The sequence below is a fragment of the Penicillium waksmanii genome, assembly GCF_028829765.1.
Source record: "Penicillium waksmanii strain IBT 27052 chromosome Unknown utg000005l:1.0-5232799.0:1.0-5237142.0, whole genome shotgun sequence".
NCBI lineage: Eukaryota > Fungi > Ascomycota > Eurotiomycetes > Eurotiales > Aspergillaceae > Penicillium > Penicillium waksmanii.
The window spans coordinates 3,457,572-3,478,569 of record NW_026643252.1 but is presented as its reverse complement, the minus strand read 5'-3'; the positions used below and the strand labels follow the sequence as shown (position 1 = coordinate 3,478,569).

The following is a 20,998-nucleotide window of genomic DNA, read 5'->3' as shown; positions in this document are numbered from 1 at the left end:
ACACAGAATCCAGTCTATAAAAAGAAAGAAGAAACCAGCCACTTGTCGAATGAAGAAAGTTTTAGACAAAGATAAAATAAACCGGCGAATATGGAGAGAAGATGGATGGGATTTAGGACTTTCATCGGCAGTCAAAACCAAGGCTAGAAAGGAAAGAGAGAGAATAAAAGACAATGGGTATTTCGAGAGAACTCAGACCAGGCGTATCTCGCCTGGTCCGATCGATGGAAACAGCAAAAAGATGAGATAAGAAAACACAAGTTTAAAATTGAGCAGAGCCCTACCAGACGTGGAAGTTCGGAAGCCCAGCTCCTCTCCTACCACTGCCCCGTCTCGATCCACTATTCGAGTCGTTGCCGCCATGATTCCCCCTGTTCTCCTCGAGGCTGCGCCTTGAGGCACCGAAGTCACTCATGGCAAAAAGTAGCGGCTCGTCGTCCTCGAAGGCCGCAGATGGCGCAGCGCGGCTCACACTCGGTCTTTGACCCGAGCCACGGCGCAAGTCCATTGTGGAATTACCGCTCGTGCTGCCACTTGCGTTACCGTCTCGATCGGCATCCCGCTCAGACAAGTGAGGCGGGATTGCCGCGCCTCTTGCGAGGCTGCTCGATGCGGAACTGACAGATTGACCACCTGAGTAGCCGCGGCCTCGTGAGCTAGCGAAGCGGGGTTGGTACAAATGCGTGTTTGAGATGGATGAAGTTGCGGATGCGGATGGACGTGATGCACTAGTAACACTTGTCGCGGGGACATTGTTATCCTCAGTGCATGGCTGGTCTTCTGTCTGACACTGGTAGAGATTGGGATCGGGATCGACATTCTCATCTTCATTCATACGCGGCATAGTGTCAGGAAGAGGATGTGCCCCTTCTTCGTTGCCAAGACTCACGCTCCGCATGCCGAACGGGAATATTTCGTCGTCATCGGCCACTGCTGGTCGCCTCCGCTGGGCCGCAGAGCTTGAGCGACGGTAGGCCGGGGGATAAACACGGGGCGATATGGGTATGTCTATTGCCCCGGCGGTGGATGGATCACGTTGCGTGATCGTTTCGCCGGGATTTTCTTCAAGAGGCGACTCGTGCTCAATATGCGGTGGAACACGACGATCATGTTCCGTGGCCATTTCATCGGCGACACTGTTTGAACTGAGGCGAGATCGAATAGCAGGTGTGTGAGGGGTATGGGGTGATATAGGCTTCCCAGGGGACGAGGCGGTAGAAATAGATGTGCCAGCAACCATTTGCGGCACACCCGAGAGGTGTTTACTGGACGATGATGAAGAGTGCCGTAGATGCATAGACGTTGACATTGAGTCAGATAGCGCAGCGTTTGAATCACGCATGCGTTGGAAACGAGCGAGGGCAGCCGATGTGGCCGTCGGCTTGCGAGGTCCAGAATCTTGAGAGCCAGAGCCAGATGAATTCATCAGATCTTTCTTCAAATCGAGCATTTTCAAAAAGTCGGAGATATTCTCGTCATCCGCATGAATAGATCCTGCGCTAGTGCCGGTAGCTTCTGCGAAAAGACCGGAGCCTGGCTGTACATTAGAGGATGCAGCACTGGCCTTGCCGCTTGAAATTTCGTCATCCAGCTTGGTTGTTCCGCCAGAAGATGGACGGCCTCGTCGATGGCTAAATGAGCTACTGTATCTGGTGATCGGAGCTGGTTTTGGTGATGCTGAATTAGAAGGGGAAATGATTTGGTCAGATACAAGAGCGGCAGGTCTGCGGGCAGAGGCCGCCACAGAAGGGGGCGGCATGACACGAGACTCAGCAGATGTACCTGCGGAAGCGCGAGCCGACGTCGTTCGAGGTGATACACCAAGTGGAGTGTCTACCAATGCCGGAGAGGCTGATAGAGGGGGTGCTTTGAAAGGCTGGAATGAGATGGAGGGGCGACGACCAAAGTTCGATCCGCCACCACTCTCGCTTGCAATCTGAGCAGCTCGTCCAGTATGTGCTATTTTGGCGGGAGGTAGGAGCCTCTTAGATGGGGAATCAGGCGGCGAAGATGATGGGCCGACATCTCTCATATTCCGCAAAGCAGACAGAGGACTTGTCCCAGGACCAACCTGGTGAAATGTAGATAGGCTCCCGTATGCGCGTGAGCAGTCGGGGTCTCCAACAATTCGTTTCTCTACTGGCACTGAGCCAACCTCATGGTTCGGTCTGATGTTCTCCGAAGGGAGGGAGGGGCGGAAGATATCATCATCAGCGCCCATGAAGCGGGAGCTGAGGAGAGCTTCTGAATCATCCACGCGGAAGTCACAGTTTGTCCGATAAGTAACCTGCACGGAGAATGGTCCAGCCGGAGATTCGGTGACACCGAAACTGTAGGTGTCCACCACCTTACCACTACCCTCATACAATGGGGCCGTTAAGTGATCTGGTGATGCAGACCGGCCAGCGACAGGGATACTCCCATCTATGACACGATACTTGATTTGCAGGGCAGGGCTCCGGCGTAACTTTGTGTTTCGCTTGGAGAACTTCCAGGCAGGCAGGAATTTGGAATAAGTGAACAAAGATCGGAAAAGAACAATGCTCTTCTTATATACGGTCGGCAATATGGAGCCCAGATCAGCCGGAGGTCTGGTCGTGGATTCGCCCAACTCAATCTTCCACCGCTCCAGAATTATCTCATCGGATTTCGACTGCTGGACGTTGGAGGCTTGCGTCCGCAGAGCTGCGAGCGAATCGTGCACATCCCATCGCTTCCCATTATCGTCGAGGACCACAAGACTCTGATTGTTCGTCAAACCTTTGGTGTCCAAGTATACTTCGATGAGCAGAGGGGGAGGTCGGTTGTCGGTGGCATCGCAGGTTCGCCAGATTCGAAGTTGTTCTCGTAGGATATCGGTATCGTTGAGTTCGACATTAAACTGTCATACGCCAAAAAGCACAGGTTAGCTACCCCCCGCGGTATCTCAAGGAAGGGAATAAAACGGGTAGATGTAACGTACCCAACGGTTGATCCTCGGAGTGTCGGAGCCCTTTGGGTATGAAGGAGGGAGGTCGACGCGTGAATGAAGAATGATTAGAGCTGCTTTTGTATGGTAGTTCTGCGGGCGAAAAGGATAAGTCATGAGTTTGCAGTCTCTCGAGGTGGCGATAGAGATGGAGATGGAGATGGGGATCGGGGGCAGGAGTTAAAGTGGGGATGGGCGAGAGAAGAGTTCGTACCGAAATGATCTGGTTCAACTTGGCCATATTCTCTTTGCTAGGAGTCGCAGCCCGATGCTCAGAGGGATCCGACCCAGCATCAATGCCCAAACCTTTGGCCGAGTTGGTTCGAATGTCAACGGTGGGGGAAGGCGGGACGGAGTCTGGGTCCTTGAGGTCATCCCGAGCCGCGGCCAGCGCTCTTGGGGGTTGCTTTGGCGCCGATGAAGCGACAGCGGGAGAACGAGGGTGTTGATGCATGATATCTGTCTCTAGGGCACTGAGCCCACACACACGATGGATGCAACAGTGCTTGTCCCCGAGAGACGGCGGGGGTGGGCGAGGAGAGGAGGTGCTACCAGCGCACGATTGTGTTATCAGGAGCGCAGCGAGTCGGTGGGGCCAGTGCAGAAGGCCATGCTAACAGAGAAAATAGAAGATCGGCGAGGAAGAAAATGGAATCAAGAAAGATTCAAGGTAGTTTGAAACTGGTGGAGATAATGTAGACGGTCACGAACATGGTCGAAGGGGACGATCTAGACCTGGGACCTTCGGAGCCTGGGGAGCTTCTCCGCATCAAAAGAGCAGATCCGATCCGCACGGGAAGGGTTCACAGCGTCAGGACGTTGTGGAACCTACGGGACGATAGCCATGGCCCGGGAGAATGGTAGAAGGGAAGTATATATTATGGATAAGGAGTTAAAGGATGGAGGAGGAAGCAGAGAGAGAAGGGGCGGGAAAGGAGAAGTGAAGAGTGAGGAGTGAGTTGGAAGAGGAAGAGGAAGAGAGGGCAGAGGTTAATGTGACGCACATCCGGTGACTACACTCTTTGCTACACTTTGGGGATGACTTTTGGCTCGTCAGCCTACGCCAAGGCAGCTGATCTCTGATCTGATCACTCTACATTCTATAGCTTCGCGTATTTGCTTTTCATTCCCGCTGATGGGTGCTTTTTCTTACTTTAATTTAGGCGAATCCGGGGGGGGGGGGGGGAATCTACGAACCCATTCTCTCTGTACCTCCTCACTCTAGGGTCCCGATCGACGCTCTCACCGCTCGAGATAAGAACGGCTGTCAGCAGCCATTGGCAGCAGCTGATCTTCACGCTTTGTCTCTCTTTGTGTCCCTTGACATTGTCCCAGATTTGCTTTGATTTGCTTTGATTTGACTTGACGGGTTTTGCCTGAAACCCAGATGGCAGAGATCTTTGCCTTGGGTTTATCTGGGGACAGGGGATAGGTGGCTGCCTTGGCCCGGGTTGATCTATCATAAACCGATCACTGCGGTGACAGGCAGGTTGCCCAGGGTGCTCCACGAGGCACACCGCGCTCGGGCGCAGCAGAGCCGCGGAGAAATGACGCAAGCGAGCACGACAGCGGAGTCACAGAAGTTAAACGGTGAGTCAAACTGAAGAATCATTTTCTACTGCCAGTAGATTCGTGGGTATGTTCAAATCCATACATTATGTATAATCGTATAAGAAAATTAACTATATCGTTGTTTCCCATGTCCTCATCCTCATCCTCGTCCTTATCCAGAATACTCAAATAAGCATTAATGATCCCATTTGTGGTATACTTGAACTTTACCAGGTAACCACTTCCTTCAAAACATTGAGATTCTGCTTCACGCCCGAGTCGCCCCGTCCCAACGCAGCCAACACGTCAATCAGCTTGGTTAGAATAGGCTCCAACTCCACCCCCAGAGCAATCGGGTTCAAGACACTGTCCAACTTGGTGTTCTGAGAGCATCCTTTCTCCGTGGTGCCTGCAAAGGCTGCCTGGACAAAGCTAACAGCATCCGGCAATGCAATCACCTCGGTGGTCGCGTGACCTCCATTGCTGTATGAAGTGAACTTGACATTCGCTCCATTGGCGCACCACGAGTTGACCATAGTAGTTGCATTCGAGTAGGGAATAACCTCATCCTGCGTAGCGTGATACACAAACACCGGCGCAGTGGGAGTCTCCTTCTTATTGACACCGAGCACATTCTCGCTCATGACTTTCTTGACCGTCGGCTGCTCGAGCAGACCTGGACCCAAGCTCTGGAAATCCGTCGAGAAGAGAGACATCTCGGGGAAACTGATGAGATCTCCGACGGCGCAGTTGGTCTTGGCTGCTTCGAGTGTCTTTCGCCCTTTATCGGTCAATATCTTTTCAATGATGGGCGTCAACTCAGCGCCGTAGGCACTCGGCATCGAGAGACCGACCACGGCCGCTGGAAGGAAACCGCTGAAAAGCGTGTTGTCAATGAACACTAATGTTCCAGTCAGGTTCGATGGGGTTCCACCCTGGACCCAGCCCTTAATGTCTAGCTCTGGCGCATAGCTCGGCTGGAGAGCGGCGGCCCATCCAGTCGCAAGGGCACCACCGGAGTAACCAGCTCCCACAATCATGGGGTTGTCGCTAGTCAGACCAAGGTGTGAGCCAAAGTTGCTCACTGCACGCATATTGTCGAGCACACCCATGCCTTCGAGGCGGCCCGGACCGAAGGCAGCCTCGGGACCTTCATAGTCAGGCGAGGCAACAATATAACCCAGCAGCAGGTAGGCTTGAAGGAGCAATTGCTCGGCTGAGGAAATGATGTCGGTTTGCGGTGCGAAGAGTTGGTAGTTATAGCTAGGGTTGCAGATAGTTGCAGAGCTGTCATAGGCCGTGTGGAAAGAGACAAATCGATCCTTCTTGGGCGATGCAGGTTTGAAAATTGTCGTCACTGTCGCGATAGCAGAGCCATTAATCGCGGTCGTGCGATACAACAGCTGGTATGCCTCGATTGGGTCTGGAATCAACCCTAGGAACGCGACGCTGACGCTGCGCTGCTTCAAAATGGTCCCAGGGTCCTCATTCTCGAACCCAGTTGGAGGTTGATAGAACGGATCATCGGCAGGGGCCTGGGGCAGGCCACGGCGTGTAAATTGAGGTGTAGTCCGCGCAACAGCAGGCCGGGCAGACACAATTGCCAGCATGAAGGCCATAAAAGCCAACATGGTGAGGCGCACCGATGAGCCGGGGACGGAGACCATGGTGATCAGCGAGCGGAGTGGAAGAATTGTCAGTTCGGATGATTCCTACCGTAGGAAAAAGGTCGGATGAAAACGAGATAAATATCCACCGCACTATGAATTTCGTGAATGTGATCCACAACTTCTGCCGAGGCAGATGATTTTTTGAATGAAGATCATCATCCCCACTGAAGACTGTTCCTGCATCCTGACAGAAGGATTTATACGGCCCAATACGCAAGATTGAGCGGAGTTGATTCGATAGTGCGGACCAGAGTATGTAGATATTTGCAGCTCACGATATCTTTTATTTTTCGGATCCTAATGTTCCACAGCACTCGGGTGGTTCAAGTGGTGTGTTTCCTCCACGAGTCATTATCATTCTGGGGAAAACCCCTGGGGAAACCCCGGGTGTGAAAATAGGGGATCGGCGCTGGACCCCGCACCTTTTTGAGTGTTCGCCTTGTTTACCTTTTCGAGTGATCGGCGGGTAGGGCTTTCTTGGCTTTCAATACGTCGATACGTCGGATGAGCACGGCTATCGGAGTCAGAGTCGAGGGCGATGTACACATGAAAGAAACTCGCTAGTATCGCGGTATTCTCCTCAATGCAACCATGTGCCTCGAAATGTGCTGGATTTGTTCACCATGAACTATGTTAGAGTAGGTTTCGGCCATCTTATCCTTGGGTCCACTCCTCTGTACCGTGGTAGTCAGCTACTTTTGGGTGACTGAAAATCGAGTTCGATGATCTCCCGGCCCAAAGCTTTCAAATTCAGGAACAGGAAACTCATATATGGGTTCCTGGATCTTTATATTTGAGCTTCTTCTGACATACTTATGGATCTGCTCTGCTATATACTGACCTCGATGCAGCCTGACCAACAAACAAATATGACTTGCAATGGCCAGTCACTTATGGAAAATTGGGGCGCAACGGCGTTTTCCGTGATATCGGAACTCTAATATATTAATGGTGAGTTTTTGATGCGCACAGACAATTTGAATGTGTTTACTGGGGCTATCCAGATATATGTACCATAGGTATAATCGGAAGCCGTCGGGTCTATCATCATTTACGACTGACGTTTACGGTGAGACTGTTGATCCCGAGGTTATTCCTATTGATTGGGAGTTATGCTCGCTTCTATTACTCAAGTAGGTACCCTGAACCTTGGAACCTGATCATATTGACTACATTTTGAACCGTATCAAAAATCCATCCAAATATAAAGGACATCAAGCCAAGAAACAGGGGCCTCAGACTTATTACTAGTACTAGACACTGTAGGTATTGCGTACACGATGGGGCATAACAACGAGCCCTGTAGTCTTCCAAATGCATCACACCTCAGTTGTAGATCTTTGCACTCAACCCAGGAAGGATCTCCAGATCTTTGGAGCCATAGGTATATTTCCCATCATCAGAGACCTTAACGTCTTTGTTCCGTCGCTGTTGCTGTGTCTGACGCACTTTCACCCACTGCTCAGTTGTCAGGTGCTGACCGAGCTCGGTAAAAACGTTCTTCGTCAATCCGAGGCGCTCAAGGAGGGGGCTGTTTGTAATAGGATCCAGGACAACGTGATTGTTTGGGCTATTCCAAATTAGCTTCTCATATCCCGACAAATTTCAATTCTACCAAAACGCCGAAAGTCACTCACCGGGCAAAATATAGGACGCCCAATCGGTCAACATGCGCTTGGTCCGCAGGGGGCGCATGCACCCGATGAACGCTAGACTTGATCAACCCTCCCGTAAGAGCCGTCAGGGCATCACAAGTGTTGATAGTGATGGTTCCATCTTGCGGGCGCACCCACTTCCAATTTCCCTCAGAGTTGAGAATTTGCAGGGCTGCCACGGGCTGTCGGAAAAGCAGGGTTACCGTTCCCAGATCGGTATGGCCGGGACTGTAAAGACTTCCAACTTTCTCGTTTTCTTCAGCACTGCGTGCCGCATAGTGCATATAGCGCAGGTGATCCTCCCCGCGAACATCGTATTGGTGGTCGCGTACCAATTGCTCCTCGTCTGGAAGTTCCAAAAGAATGGCAAATAGACGGAGGAGTTTTTCAACTACTTCCGTGTGGCATTTCTGAAAAATTCCCGTTAGCTTTCGAAGAAAATTACATTCCATTGACACATAATTACCCGGCTGAAAGCTTCAATCTCAGCGATGTTCTCGGAAATGACGGCGGGTTGTTGTCGCTGGTGATAACCATCGAACTTGGGAATGTTGTAAACCTGCACGTTATCTTTGATTCCATTTCCAAGACTAGTGAGTGGCCTGTCAGTATATTTGAACATCTAAGCTTCACTGAGAGGTAGTCTTACACGCGGTGACCAGCTGGCCGATATCCGTTATATTCTCCCCTGACTAGGTCATCTGCATTATGATACTTGAGCTTCTCCTCAAGAGGTAGTGCATAGAACTCTCGACCAAGGGCAAACTGGCGATCGACTTCTTCTTGGCCTATATTAAAGTTTTTCACATAGAAGAACCCTTCCGAAAGCCGTCAGTTATTGGAAAAAGAAAATCAAGATCAAAGTAGACGTGTATTTACCAACATGTCGGACAGCATGTTCGAGTTTCTTTACTAGTGATTCCTTCCCCCCCAGGCTGCTCATATTCGCTCAGGTCAAGGGTGATGAGCTCCGCCCAGTCCACTGTCTTATTGTTAAATCTTTCTCCCAAGGCATGTTTAAAACGAAAAGCTTACGATCTTCTTTGGTTACAGGTACGTGATCGTAACTTTCCAGTATTTTGCCAGGCATATTCTAAACGAGTGCTCTTCAGGCTGTCAAATGAAGCTTCGAGATTGATATTATGCAAGATGCAATTAGTTATGAGCAAGCACGGATGCGCACCATATATAAGAACCAACCCAAAATTAAAGAATCAATTCCAACCCCGCACTTCTGATCGAAAACCCGAGAGTTGATGAATAAAGCACGCAATATTTTTGTCGAATGAGAAGAAAGATTATACCGGCTAATCATCGGATGCAAAACTATCCGCCTTGAATCAGGAGTCGGGCACGCCATCCTACGTGGACATGTCGCAGTCGAGAACTTCAAACAAATGATTCTATCCGCTTCCCACACAGAATCTTATATCTGGGTTTATCTAAAACCTGTTACTATGTGGGGTTGACCTTGTCGCTATTATCACTCTCTCGGATAGATTTCGATGGCGACAAGGCGTGGGGCGATTGCCATGAAGCCATCAGCGGGCCTAGATTTGTGGGTTCTAATCAGATTGCAAGATATGAATTATTCAAAATAAGCATGAATCCAGTCGCGTATAATCGACAGGATAAAAATTCTCCGAAGGGACCTCGATTTTGATCTGCTCCATTCACCAGAGCCGGCGTTACTGCGGGTAGTGTGCCGTTGATCATGCCTGAGACAAAACCAAAAACGGGACGACCATCGTTGTTAGGGGTATTCAAGGAGATTTTCAACTGGTATCCATCAGAATATCCCTCCGAGGAGCGAAAGTCAGTTGCTCGAAGGTACAACCCATATTTTTGATTTTGAACTGACATTTTTAGATTGCTTTTTAAACTCGATTTATCTATTCTGATCTTCGCTTGCCTATGCTGTAAGTCTATCATGGCGAGTTCGAATGGTTAATGGTTGATTAAGCTAATATTTGCAGTCTTCGTCAAATACTTGGGTAGGAAACATGGAATTAAACATGCTTCAGTTCAATCAGCTAATTCGACCGCAGATCAAACTAACATCAGCAATGCCTACGTTAGTGGCCTCAAGGAAGATTTCGGTCTATACGGCAATGAGTTGAATTACTTCAATGTCTGCTATTTCACGGCATATGTGGTATTTCAAGTTCCTGGGCTCTTGTTGATGTCCCGCCCAAAACTGTGAGTTGAGCTCAGCTTACCTTGCATTGCTTGACAACGTAAGACTGACTACATATAGAGCTCGTTGGCTACTTCCTGGACTAGAGATACTATGGGGAATTTGTACATTTGCCCAAAGTCGCGTGACAAATGTCAACCAGATCTATGCCCTGCGGTTTCTAGTGGGGATGCTGGAGGCACCCGTTTTTGCTGGGACACATTTCATTCTAGGTAAGTTTTCGTCGTTGCATATTATTTGACCTTGCTGATCAATATTTTCACAGGGTCCTGGTATTCTGGACCAGAACTATTCAAGCGAGCCGGCGCCTGGTTTATCTGTAACCCGCTAGGATCCATGGTGAGCGGATATCTGCAATCAGCAGCGTACACGAACCTTTCCGGAGTTGCAGGCATGCCAGGTTGGAGATGGCTATTTATTATTGACGGCATTTTCACAATTCCGGTCGCCCTTATTGGTTTCTTCATTTTCCCTGGTATTCCAGACTCGCCGCGGCCATTCTACCTCACCGAGAGTGATATTGCATTGGCGAAAGAAAGAACCGCCAGGGCCAAGATTCGACGACCTGGGAAGCTTGGATTAGACGTGTTTAAGAGGTCATTGAAGAGATGGCGTATTTGGGTGTTCATCCTTTGCTATGCGTGAGTTTGGTAGCGATAAAACATAAAAGTCGCACAATCTAATAAAGCTATACAGGTGCATGATCATTTCATCATACCCGTCATCATATATGAATCTGTGGCTCAAGGCAGAGGGCTATTCAGTGACACAGATTAATCAATTGCCAACAGTGATATACGCAATCACTATCGTCGCATCTTGGCTCGGGTCGACTCTTGCATCGATATACCCCGCATGGATTATCTACACTCTGGCATCAGCCTGTGTTCTTTTTTCGACGCTTTGCATGATAATTTGGAATATTCCTACTGCATTGAAGTAAGGCGATCTATACTTGCGTTCTTGCTAAATAGAGGGCTAACAATCTCACCATCCAGGTTCTTTGCGTGGTATCTTTTTGGAATTTCAGGATGTCTCAGCCCAATTCTATACTCAACCGTGAATACAATCGTCAAGGATGATTCTGAGGAACGCGCCCTGATTATGGTAAGTCCCTGTGTCCTCCGAAAGACTTCCCGAATTGACCCGGTTACGAAAGCCCCGTGCGTTGACTGACTTAATTTATTCGACAGGGCTCTATGATGACCTTTGGGTATTCATTCAATATCTGGGTCCCACTTTTACTATTTCCAACTGCTGGGCCTAACGGGGCTCCGAGATGGAGAAAGGGATGGCCGGTGACTTTTGTATTCTATTTCCTTCTTTGGGCGGGCTTTATATCCGCCATCCTGATCCACCGACGGTAATATATGAAGCTCCAAAAGATATAACTATCATCAGCAAAGCTAACGCTTCTTGCAGAGACCAACGAAAAAGCAAATCTGTTCATTCTCCGGAGCAAAGTGATGAAGAAGGGGAGACTATTGTTGTTGGCTACGGAGTGGAGTCGAAGGTCGGAGAGTTAACATCAAAAGCACGGCCTGGAGAGAGGGGTATACACGCTGCAGAACCATCTAATCATTGAGCTTGGAGGGTGTCTAGCCCACAGTTTATATAGTGACTCCGCTTTGTTGACAAGGTCGTATAATGATACTATGCTAGTAGTAGTTACATGGCCCTCCATTGATCGTTATTATTTAGTTTAACACTCCCAACTGAGCTGCATCAGCTAGATGTAGCTAGTATAAAGCTGTACTAGTAGCACTATAGAGCCTGAAAGTGACCTTAGTTATGAGGTATATTACATTTTACACGACGGAGTAGACCAACTTGAAGTCGATGCAGGTAATTGCGGGGTATAACTCAATCACGCGCAGCTGAGTATTCCATGATCAACCATGCCTATACAAGCAGGGACTGAAGTTCACCTTGACCACTCACTTCCCCACGGGCTTGGGTAGATCGACGAATCGCCTCTCGTCCGACGGCATGGAGGGACTGGCTTGATTTGATTGGTGGGATGTTGGCTCCCAAGGGTTCCACAGGAACATGACGGAGCGACGATAAGGAAAGCCACAGTGCGACTGACTGTCCCCCGCGCTCGCGTCTGTCCATCTCGATTATTCCAACCCTACCTCCCCGATCTCACTCAGAATCCCATCCGTTGAACATATTCCTACCCCGCCGCACTACGATCCTCCTTACCCTCCGTTTTCTCCGTTCATTCGGGACACATATCGTCCCGGTCATCGCCACTGCGCGGCTTCCGGGCACACATGAGCAAGCTTTGGGAGTTTTTTATACAAGATGACGCCGAGAGCTTTCAACGGCTCCTCGCGAGCCCGGAACCGAAAGGGACGCGATCGGATGTAAACGCTCGAGATCACCATGGTAGGACGCTGCTACACCACGTCGCTTCGTCACCGAAACCTACCGCTATCAACTTCGCGCGTGCGCTCCTCGAAGCCTACCCTTCGCTCGATATTTATGCACAAGATTGGGAGAGTGGATGGACAGCTCTACACAGGGCATTGTATGCCGGGAATGCTTCAGTCGCGCGAGCGTTGATGATCCGCGACAATGAGTCAGATTTCGCAAGGCTAGGGAACAGCAAATCCATCAACCACCAGAGCGGGAGTCTGATTAAAATCAAGGACCGCGAAGGTTATTCTCCGTTCGACGTTTATGGTGCGACAATCACTTCTCGCGACATCAAGCAGATAAAGTTCCCCGGTGATTTGGAGAATGATACCGCTTCCAACGCTGCGTCATACAATGAAGAGGATGAGGATGACGGTTCCTTTCTGCGGGTAATCGCGAGGAGCATAGGCGCAGACTTCTCAGCGGATGAGATCTTCACATTCGGCAGTAACAAAAATTTGAATTTGGGGCTTGGAGATCAAGATGATCGGCAGTTTCCTGAGCGTATCGCCATCCAACGCCCTGATCATCTTCTTGATCGCTTTTATCGTGAATACCAGGATCGGATGGAATCCTTGGGAATGGAGGATCTGATCAAGACAAACCCGTCTGATGAGCTACCGACCATCATCGCAAACAGGCCTACGAAATTCCGCAATGTAGCAATGTCGAAGCTACATACTGCTATCATGACGGATGATCCAGAAGCAAACCTTTTCATGTGTGGGTTTGGTCCTGGTGGTCGCCTTGGAACCGGCGATGAATCCACGAGGTTTGATTTCGTTTGTATCGAGGGTGGTGGTCTAGCAGGAAAGGCAGTGGTGTCGGTCGCCTTAGGTCAAGACCATAGTCTCGCCATCACTGATACCGGTGAGATTTTCAGTTGGGGAAGTAACACATTTGGTCAACTCGGCTATAATCTGCCTCGGACGAGCAATCGGAATGATGTTCCCATCCAGACCACTCCTCGACAGATCTTTAATGCTTTCAAGAGAGAGAGAATTATGGGTGCTGCGGCATCAGCCATCCACTCAGTGGTTTTCAGTGATTCTGGCCTCTATACCTTTGGCAAGAACGAGGGTCAATTAGGACTCGTCGACTCTGATGCAAGATCTCTTGAGGTTCAAATAACCCCTAGACGCGTGGGAGCCTCTCTGTTTCAATGCCCCATCCAGACAGTATCCGCCATTGACCGTGCCACGGCCATCCTTCTGCAAAACCATGAAGTTTGGGTATTCTCGCAATACGGATACTCAAAGCTCTCGTTCCCACTAGAGGCTAGCTCAAGCTTTATTCGAGATAGTTTCATGGCCACGCGATATGACCACTCAGTGAACCATGTGGTCAAACTTGCTAGTGGAGGCAACACAATATGTGCATTGTCTAGTTCCGGAGAGGTCTTCACCGTCGAGGTTAGCAAGACAGAGAACTTTGAAACATCAACATCCACGACGAATCCGGCCAAAATTAGGAATTCATTAGCCTCCCCTTTGAGGGCGTGGTCCGTGAAAAAGTCGCACATGGCAGCAAGCGATGTAGACGTGGGACAAGATGGATCTATCATCATCTGCACCACGTCTGGCACAGCCTGGAGAAAGGAGAAAAGAACCAAGCGTAAGGACGGTTCCTCGAAAGACTACAAATTCGCTCGCATTCCAGGCCTGTCTCGGGCTGTGGCTGTGCGTAGTAACGCGTTCGGGGCATATTCTGTTGCGCAGCGCGATTGCGATGTGACTCGAGATCAGGTACACATTGGCCGCAGCACTCTTTGGGATGACCTGTTACCACTTTCACCTTTCCTTACCCCTGGAATCGAAGAAATCGACTCAGTCCTTGCAAATGATGTGACAGATGATCCAGTCCCACTCCCGGCAGGGGCAATGATCAAAAGAGCTCTCATTCTCTCGCCAGAAATTGAAAGCCAGTTTCTGTCTTTTCAGACTTCGGGCACGATATGGCTCACGACCACGGATTCTGAACAGCGCATTCCGGCACATCAATTTCTTCTCGCGGGTCGCAGCCCTGTCCTCCGAAAGGCGCTCCACGAGTTTCGAGAATCCTATTATTCATCTGTGCCTGATCTTCTCGATATTGAGTATGGCAAAGACGGACAGACGCAAATCCGTTTCCGAGGTGTCGATTTCCTGACTGTGATGAATCTGGTCTTTTTCCTCTATACCGATGGGATTCTCGATGTGTGGCACCTTGCGAAGACTTCTACCAAGGATGCAGCTCGTTATCGCCAGGTACGCAACGAAGTAATGCGGGTTGGCACACAGCTTGCTTTGCCGACGCTGGAACGCGCAGCCAGATTGATGGTCGAACCTCAACGAAGCCTGAAAAAGGACATGGCACATGCCATCAACCATTCTTCTTTCTTCGATGATGCAGATGTGATTGTTCAGTTGAAGGGTGGTTTTTTGAAAGTGCACAGTCAAGTGATCTGTCAACGATGTCCTTTCTTTGAAGCTCTGTTTCATGGCCGCTCGGGTGGTAGGTGGCTAGAGTCCCGCCGGTCATCCGAAAAAGTACATGTCGACTTGAAACACATCGATCGATCGATCTTCGATTTCGTTTTGCGCTACGTCTATTCCGATGAGGATGAACATTTGTTCGACCAGGTGCGCGTAAAGACAAGCGATGATCTAATTGACCTGTTCCTGGACGTGATGTATGTCGCCAATGAGTTGATGATCGACCGATTATCACAGATTTGCCAGAATATGATCGGCCGATTTGTCAACACGCGGAACATCTCATACCTTCTCAACTCGGCTGCCCCTGTTTACATGACTGAGTTCAAGGAAGCAGCTTTGGAGTACATCTGCCTTGATCTGGAGACTATGCTTGCGAACAAATATCTGGATCTCGACGATAATTTACTCGGGGACCTTGACTTGGTGTGTCACGAAAACCAATTGGCTTGCTTCCCTATCTCTCGAGGACGCAACTCCGAGGGATACGTGCTTGAGAAGTACCCGGAGATTGTCAGCTCGGTCGAGACGGACAAGCAACGTCGCATCGACGCGATGGCTCTCCAAACCCGCTTAGACCATAGAGAAACCGATGAAATACGACCACGGCAGACTGCAGGTGACAAAACACCCTCTTCCGCGAGGAAGGGAAAATCCAGCACGCCCAGAGCCCTTCACAGTTCAGCGGCCAGCCCCATGCTGAAACCAAGACAATCCAGCAGTGATCTGATGTTCCAAATGGACGAAGAGGCAGGCTCAACTAGTGACTTGTCCAAGGGTAAAGCCGCTTTGCGTGGCATGAGCTTGGCTGACAATTCATACCCTAACTCGCCCGCTCTTGGAGCAAGCATACCTGAGTCAATTGAGGAGAGAAGCTTCCTGGATGTCCAAATGTCTTCACCCCGCGACACCCTACTGGCAGAGTCCCCAACCGAGTCAAGGGCTATCGCGCTTCATCAAAGGCGTTCTCTGGGATCACCTCAAGGGTCTTCGGCGCCCTGGGGCTCCCCGGCGTTACCCAGCGGCAAAAAGGATCTGAAAGATATCATGGGAGAAACTTCGCAATCTAGAGTTTCCAATCTGACTTTGGGCATGTCTAGTCCTCGCGAGAGCAGCAGCAAGTCCACCCAGAAGGTTTCCCAAAGAGATCGGAAGAAGCTGCAACAACAACAGATGCAGGAGATGCTTGTCGCACAGGAAAAGGCCAAAGAAGCATCCCAGAATCCGTGGCAATTGCCCCAACCAGCTACCCCTGGTACTCCCACTAAAGATCCTCTTCCCGGTCGAAAAGTTGCCAGCCCACCAGCATCCGATCAGAAGCCCGCTCAAAGGCCAGCCATGACCATGCGCCAGACAGTTGCCGGGACACCTCCTCCAACGAGATCGAAGCCAGTCGCCACCCCAGTGCAGCCACAAAGCCGGAGTGTTTCAACAAATATTCAAACTCCTATCTCCAAGCCCTCGCCTTCTTCTCACAACTCCCTACCAAAAGCATCTCCACAGCCCCCGGTTCATTCTATCCGACATATCCCGCGCCTTGACCCGCATGCGGCATCTCGCTCCCCTTCTGCTGGTTCTTTCTCTTTGGCTTCTATCCTCCACCAGCAGCAAATAGAAAAGGACGAGATTCGCGAAGCAGCCAATGCGAAGCACAATCTCGACGAAATCCAAGCCGAGCAAGAGTTCCAGCAGTGGTGGGACCAAGAGAGCAAGCGTATCCAAGGTCTTTTGGACCCTGAGCCGTCCCAACAAGAGCAGCAAGGGAACCAGCAGCGTGGCAGTGGAAAGAGTGGACGCGGCGGCAAAGGCACTGGTCCCGGCCCTGGCACTCCTAGCAACTCTCGCAAACGTCGGGGTAATAAGACTTCGGTGCCGGAAGCCAACAGCTCCCAAGGCCAAAGGCAAACACAGCCTACTCCAAAGAAAAACGTGAGTGGTCATGGATCCACGCAACCTCGGGATACACCTGCTGGAAATCATACCACCGGAAAGAATCCTCGTCGTAGTGGGCAACGTGGTAGGGGTAAAGACCGGGGTAATCAAGCTTGATCTGTCCTTTTGGTTTGGTTTGTACAGTGCAGGGTTGTGCGTGGTCTTTTAAGATGGCCGTTACGAGGATGTTTTCCCAATCTTTTGACAATGGTTCACGATGTCTTTGTTTTTCTACTGCAACTTAGATCATTTAAGCGATTGCTTCCGCTGGTTACATTGGATCCCAATATTTTTACATCTCAACACAGAGGTTTTGGCGGTGGGAATTCTTGTACATGCTTTATTGCTGTTAGAATTGGCGTTCTGAGAAAGGCAGTATATTTGGTACTGTCATGAGAAACATGATAGACTCTTTTCCTGTTTTGGGGCAGATGAATACGATACATTAATTGAAATTCTCATATGAGATTTTCAAGAAAATTTCTAATCTACTAGTGCGAGTTGAGAATAGTAACCTGTAACTTGAATCAGTGTTCGATATCAGGCATACAACCTTCGACCTTGCCTAGGTACACATACCTACAGCTTTGCTTTTGTTGGTGGTGTTCTCTATTTCTTCCAAGGTTTTTTATACACACGGCTTTACTTTCGCGGATGGTACTACCGTACTAGTACTCTCACGTTTCGCGATTCGTGACATGATTAGCAGTGATGAAAAAGTAATAAGGAGATGGCCAGGACTTTTCGGGCTAGTAAAGCCTTTCAGGGTTGCATGCGTGGAGGATATTGATTTTTCTGGTCTTAATTCTCAACTATCTGAGAGAGACATGGGGACGCTAATGATAAGAAACATAATTGTGAACAGGATTTCAGGGAACAATAGCCTTGGTTCAAAATAATGACAAGGGTTTCAATTACAGTTTAACTCCAAGTACATTTCATTCCCGTTATTGAACTACCCCGGCCCACGGGTCTGTCCAGTTTGTGAAAAAGCCCCTTCACTCTATAATGGACTATGTTTTGCCAGTCAATCGTACCCCGACCCGATGCATGGCTCAAGATGTCACAGCCTATAATGATTTGCCAGCATTGATCAAGATACTGGTTCAATTCGGCTCTGTTGGCAGGGTGAAGGGGATCATGCGGGACCTTGAGAACCCTTGTGGCTTTATAATCGGCGAAATTCATGATCATAAGCACAATCTCGAGGGGAAAGCCTTTAGGAAGGAATTCTTGTTTCACTGATTCAACATCAGGCTCCAATGGCTGATATTGATCAGTCAATGGACCTTTTAAGTTGAGGAACTCATCAAATGAAAGTACACCATAGTGACCGCATTTGATGATGTTTGTGCGATGCAGCCAGTATTTCTTATCAATCACCTTATGCATCATCATATGCATATCATTATCTTCGCAAAAGTGGCCGCGGGGAATTCCAAAAAACTGCTGACGTGGATAGGATGTTGCTTCCGAAGGAGGAAGCGACTGAGTGATTTCTCTCAGCATGTACTGATAGAATCCTGTATGGCAATAGTCGGTTTCATCAGTTCTACCCGCTGTCGGGTCACAGATTTGCGGGAAACAAAGAGCGATGTTGAGTACAATGTAGGCTATCAGAGCACTATTATGGACCATATTCCACCCGAGAATATAGGGACTCGGCCTGCAATAAGATTTAATAATGTCGTCTAGAACAATCAAATCGGAACTGTTCTTACCTGGCAATCGCAGATGGCAGCAAAGTATCACTCTGAAAGCCCCACGTCTGGGTGAGCGCACGCCTGGAGAATTGGATCTAGTTCGCCTATCATGAGTAGAATCTTCACTACCTCCAGATTGAGAACCCGAATTCATTGCGACTCCAAGATTTACAATCATCCTCAGCATCCCAAGGGTGAAGGAATGCGAAAGCAGTTCTTTGCTCAAATGAAAGTCTAGGCCCTCCTTTCATCTGCTGGGACAAATGCGATTCGATTTTTTCAACGATCTCGTCCCCCAAGAGAACATCACTGGGACTGAGGGGGGGGGTTGTACTTCTCCGGGTATTGGGCTCGCTTGCGTTTCGAATCCTCATACAAGGCCAGTGCAAAGACTTGAGGGAAGTCATCTTGATCAGGAGAAGTTGGGTGCAATTTAGTGACACCGCACACGCAGCCCCTTTTGTCCTTCAGTTTGCCAGGAAGCTGAGGAAGATTCAAGTCTCGAATTTGCGATGCAAGCTCACCCGGGGCCCAGTGAAGATTCAATTAGATGCCATGGTATATCGGCTGACTGGTGGTTCTTTAGAAAGTTTTTTGGAAATATAATAAACTGTGAACAGTGATGTGTTGATAGACGATAAGTAGCGGGCACATATCATGGATGGAATTTCCCGGGAAGGTTCCAGCAGGAAAATGCTTGTATTTAGATCGGCTTCCAAATGTGGTTTAGTCTATCTTGGAGTTTAGGATGGTGTAGGTGGTGACAGCGATTTCCAGAAATACTGTCCGTGTTACTATTCATACACACGGCTTCCAAGGTTTGCTCTGGCTAGTGGTGCTTTTGTTGGTGGTGCTCTCTATACGTTGTTTAAATATACTATTTCCCTTCTTTTATGGAACACTACCGGTTATTGTATAATATAACTATAATAATACTATTAATAAGCTTCAAATATTTGACAACCCTGGGCACAACCGTTTGGAAGTCCACAACCATTCATACTAAAACTTTAAACGGGGATCGTGCTTTCAACCTTAGAATCTAACAGGATCATTAAAAATTATGGTAAAATATGGGTTTCCAATGGTTGTTAAAATACTGCTTTTTTCGAAGGCGCCAGTACAAACTAGTACTAGCACCAAACTGGTAAGGCTCACTCAGCGACTTAAGTTCCGCTACTCAGGCCGCTCCTGCCAACCTACACCTCGACACTCATCAACATCAATAGCCACCACCTGGGATTTGATTCCATGATCGCCTTTTTTGCGATCTGCAGGCCTCTAGGACAAAGACTGATACCTCTCGAGTTCCATGGCGTCAAATCCTCTGCAGGTGCAAGAAATACTTGCTAACATCTTGCGATTCGCCGACGGCACCACTTTATGCGCGGCCGCGCAAGTCAACTCTTTCTGGGCAGAAGAAGCAACCAATGTGAGTAGCCATTGATCTCGGACGTGTGATGAAGAATGAGCTATAACACGGGAAATTTGACAGTGCATCTGGCGGGGGAAATATAGTCATGGAAATGACAGTTTGAGTGACCCGTTACGGAGTTTAGCTCGTCTATCTAGTGAACGTCGACTTTGGTGGGCAGACCCTGATTCCTGGGGAAATTCTGCTAGATTGCTCATACTCTCCATTAGGTACACTTCGAAAATTCGACACCTTAGCATCAGCTACAGTGATGACTTGCGCGAAGATCCTGCGATCGAGAAGCTGCTTGCAGAAGCAGCTTTCTCATTTCCAAATTTACGATCTGCTTGGGTACATCTGGGACTTTATAATTTGAAAGAGGAGGATATGGCTCAGTTCCTGTCGCCACACTTGGTATCACTTGAGCTTTTTGGTGGATATTATACAACATGGTACTTGGAAATGATCAAGGTATTCCGCGTGAAGACCGTGAAAAGCGATGGACATATAGACAATAACTAATAATAGTCGCTAGGCACGGTCACCCCGCCTCCGAGTCTTTCACATTGACAGTGCCTTAGGAGAAGAAGCCCCTGAGCTTCCAATCACGGCTTCAACTTTTATTGATTTTCTCGAAAGCATGCCGTTCATAACCCACCTGACGCTTTGGAGAGACTGTAAATCACTTATGAACAAATCCTGCTTGCGATATCTCATGTTGCGGCCAAATCTCGAAATGCTATCCCTCGGTCGTGAAACGATTCTTGAGTGGGATCTTACTGAACAGGCTTTATATGAGTGTGGAGAGAGCACTGTATTTTCGAGCTTACGGTATCTTGACGTTTGGGCTGAAGAAAGAGCTTTACAGTCCTTAATTCCCTTGCTCAAAAACCTCCAAGGAGTACATTTGCAATCGACTAATAGTCCTACTGGTGTTGATGATGTTGATGTTAGTTCTGTCCTAAGCCTATTATCCTTATGCCGACGTCTTGAGGATATCTATTTCGACACTG

At 48.9% G+C, this 20,998-nt stretch overlaps 5 protein-coding genes across 5 annotated transcripts; 2 read left to right on the top strand and 3 right to left on the bottom strand.

The window, feature by feature from the left end:
- Positions 1-280: 280 nt before the first annotated feature.
- Positions 281-3,422, bottom strand: N7481_006207 (uncharacterized protein; the record flags this gene model as incomplete). The annotated part of the gene is made up of 3 exons (XM_057265426.1): positions 281-2,881; positions 2,963-3,061; positions 3,183-3,422. 3 exons carry the CDS (start codon positions 3,420-3,422, stop codon positions 281-283), a joined length of 2,940 nt encoding a protein of 979 aa, XP_057123146.1.
- A 1,324-nt stretch (positions 3,423-4,746) lies between these two features.
- N7481_006206 (putative secretory lipase) lies at positions 4,747-6,186 on the bottom strand (the record flags this gene model as incomplete). The annotated part of the gene is made up of 1 exon (XM_057265425.1): positions 4,747-6,186. One exon carries the CDS (start codon positions 6,184-6,186, stop codon positions 4,747-4,749), a length of 1,440 nt encoding a protein of 479 aa, XP_057123145.1.
- A 1,329-nt stretch (positions 6,187-7,515) lies between these two features.
- On the bottom strand, positions 7,516-8,934 carry N7481_006205 (uncharacterized protein; the record flags this gene model as incomplete). The annotated part of the gene is made up of 6 exons (XM_057265424.1): positions 7,516-7,759; positions 7,827-8,254; positions 8,311-8,434; positions 8,494-8,662; positions 8,728-8,826; positions 8,880-8,934. The coding sequence occupies 6 exons, from the start codon at positions 8,932-8,934 to the stop codon at positions 7,516-7,518; spliced, it is 1,119 nt and encodes a 372-aa protein (XP_057123144.1).
- A 624-nt stretch (positions 8,935-9,558) lies between these two features.
- On the top strand, positions 9,559-11,626 carry N7481_006204 (MFS general substrate transporter; the record flags this gene model as incomplete). Its single annotated transcript, XM_057265423.1, has 9 exons — positions 9,559-9,659; positions 9,714-9,763; positions 9,821-10,043; positions 10,102-10,253; positions 10,307-10,682; positions 10,738-10,980; positions 11,040-11,148; positions 11,235-11,404; positions 11,464-11,626. 9 exons carry the CDS (start codon positions 9,559-9,561, stop codon positions 11,624-11,626), a joined length of 1,587 nt encoding a protein of 528 aa, XP_057123143.1.
- Positions 11,627-12,317: 691 nt separating this feature from the next.
- N7481_006203 (BTB domain and ankyrin repeat protein) lies at positions 12,318-16,985 on the top strand (the record flags this gene model as incomplete). Its single annotated transcript, XM_057265422.1, has 1 exon — positions 12,318-16,985. The coding sequence occupies one exon, from the start codon at positions 12,318-12,320 to the stop codon at positions 16,983-16,985; it is 4,668 nt and encodes a 1,555-aa protein (XP_057123142.1).
- Between the last annotated feature and the right edge of the window lie 4,013 nt (positions 16,986-20,998).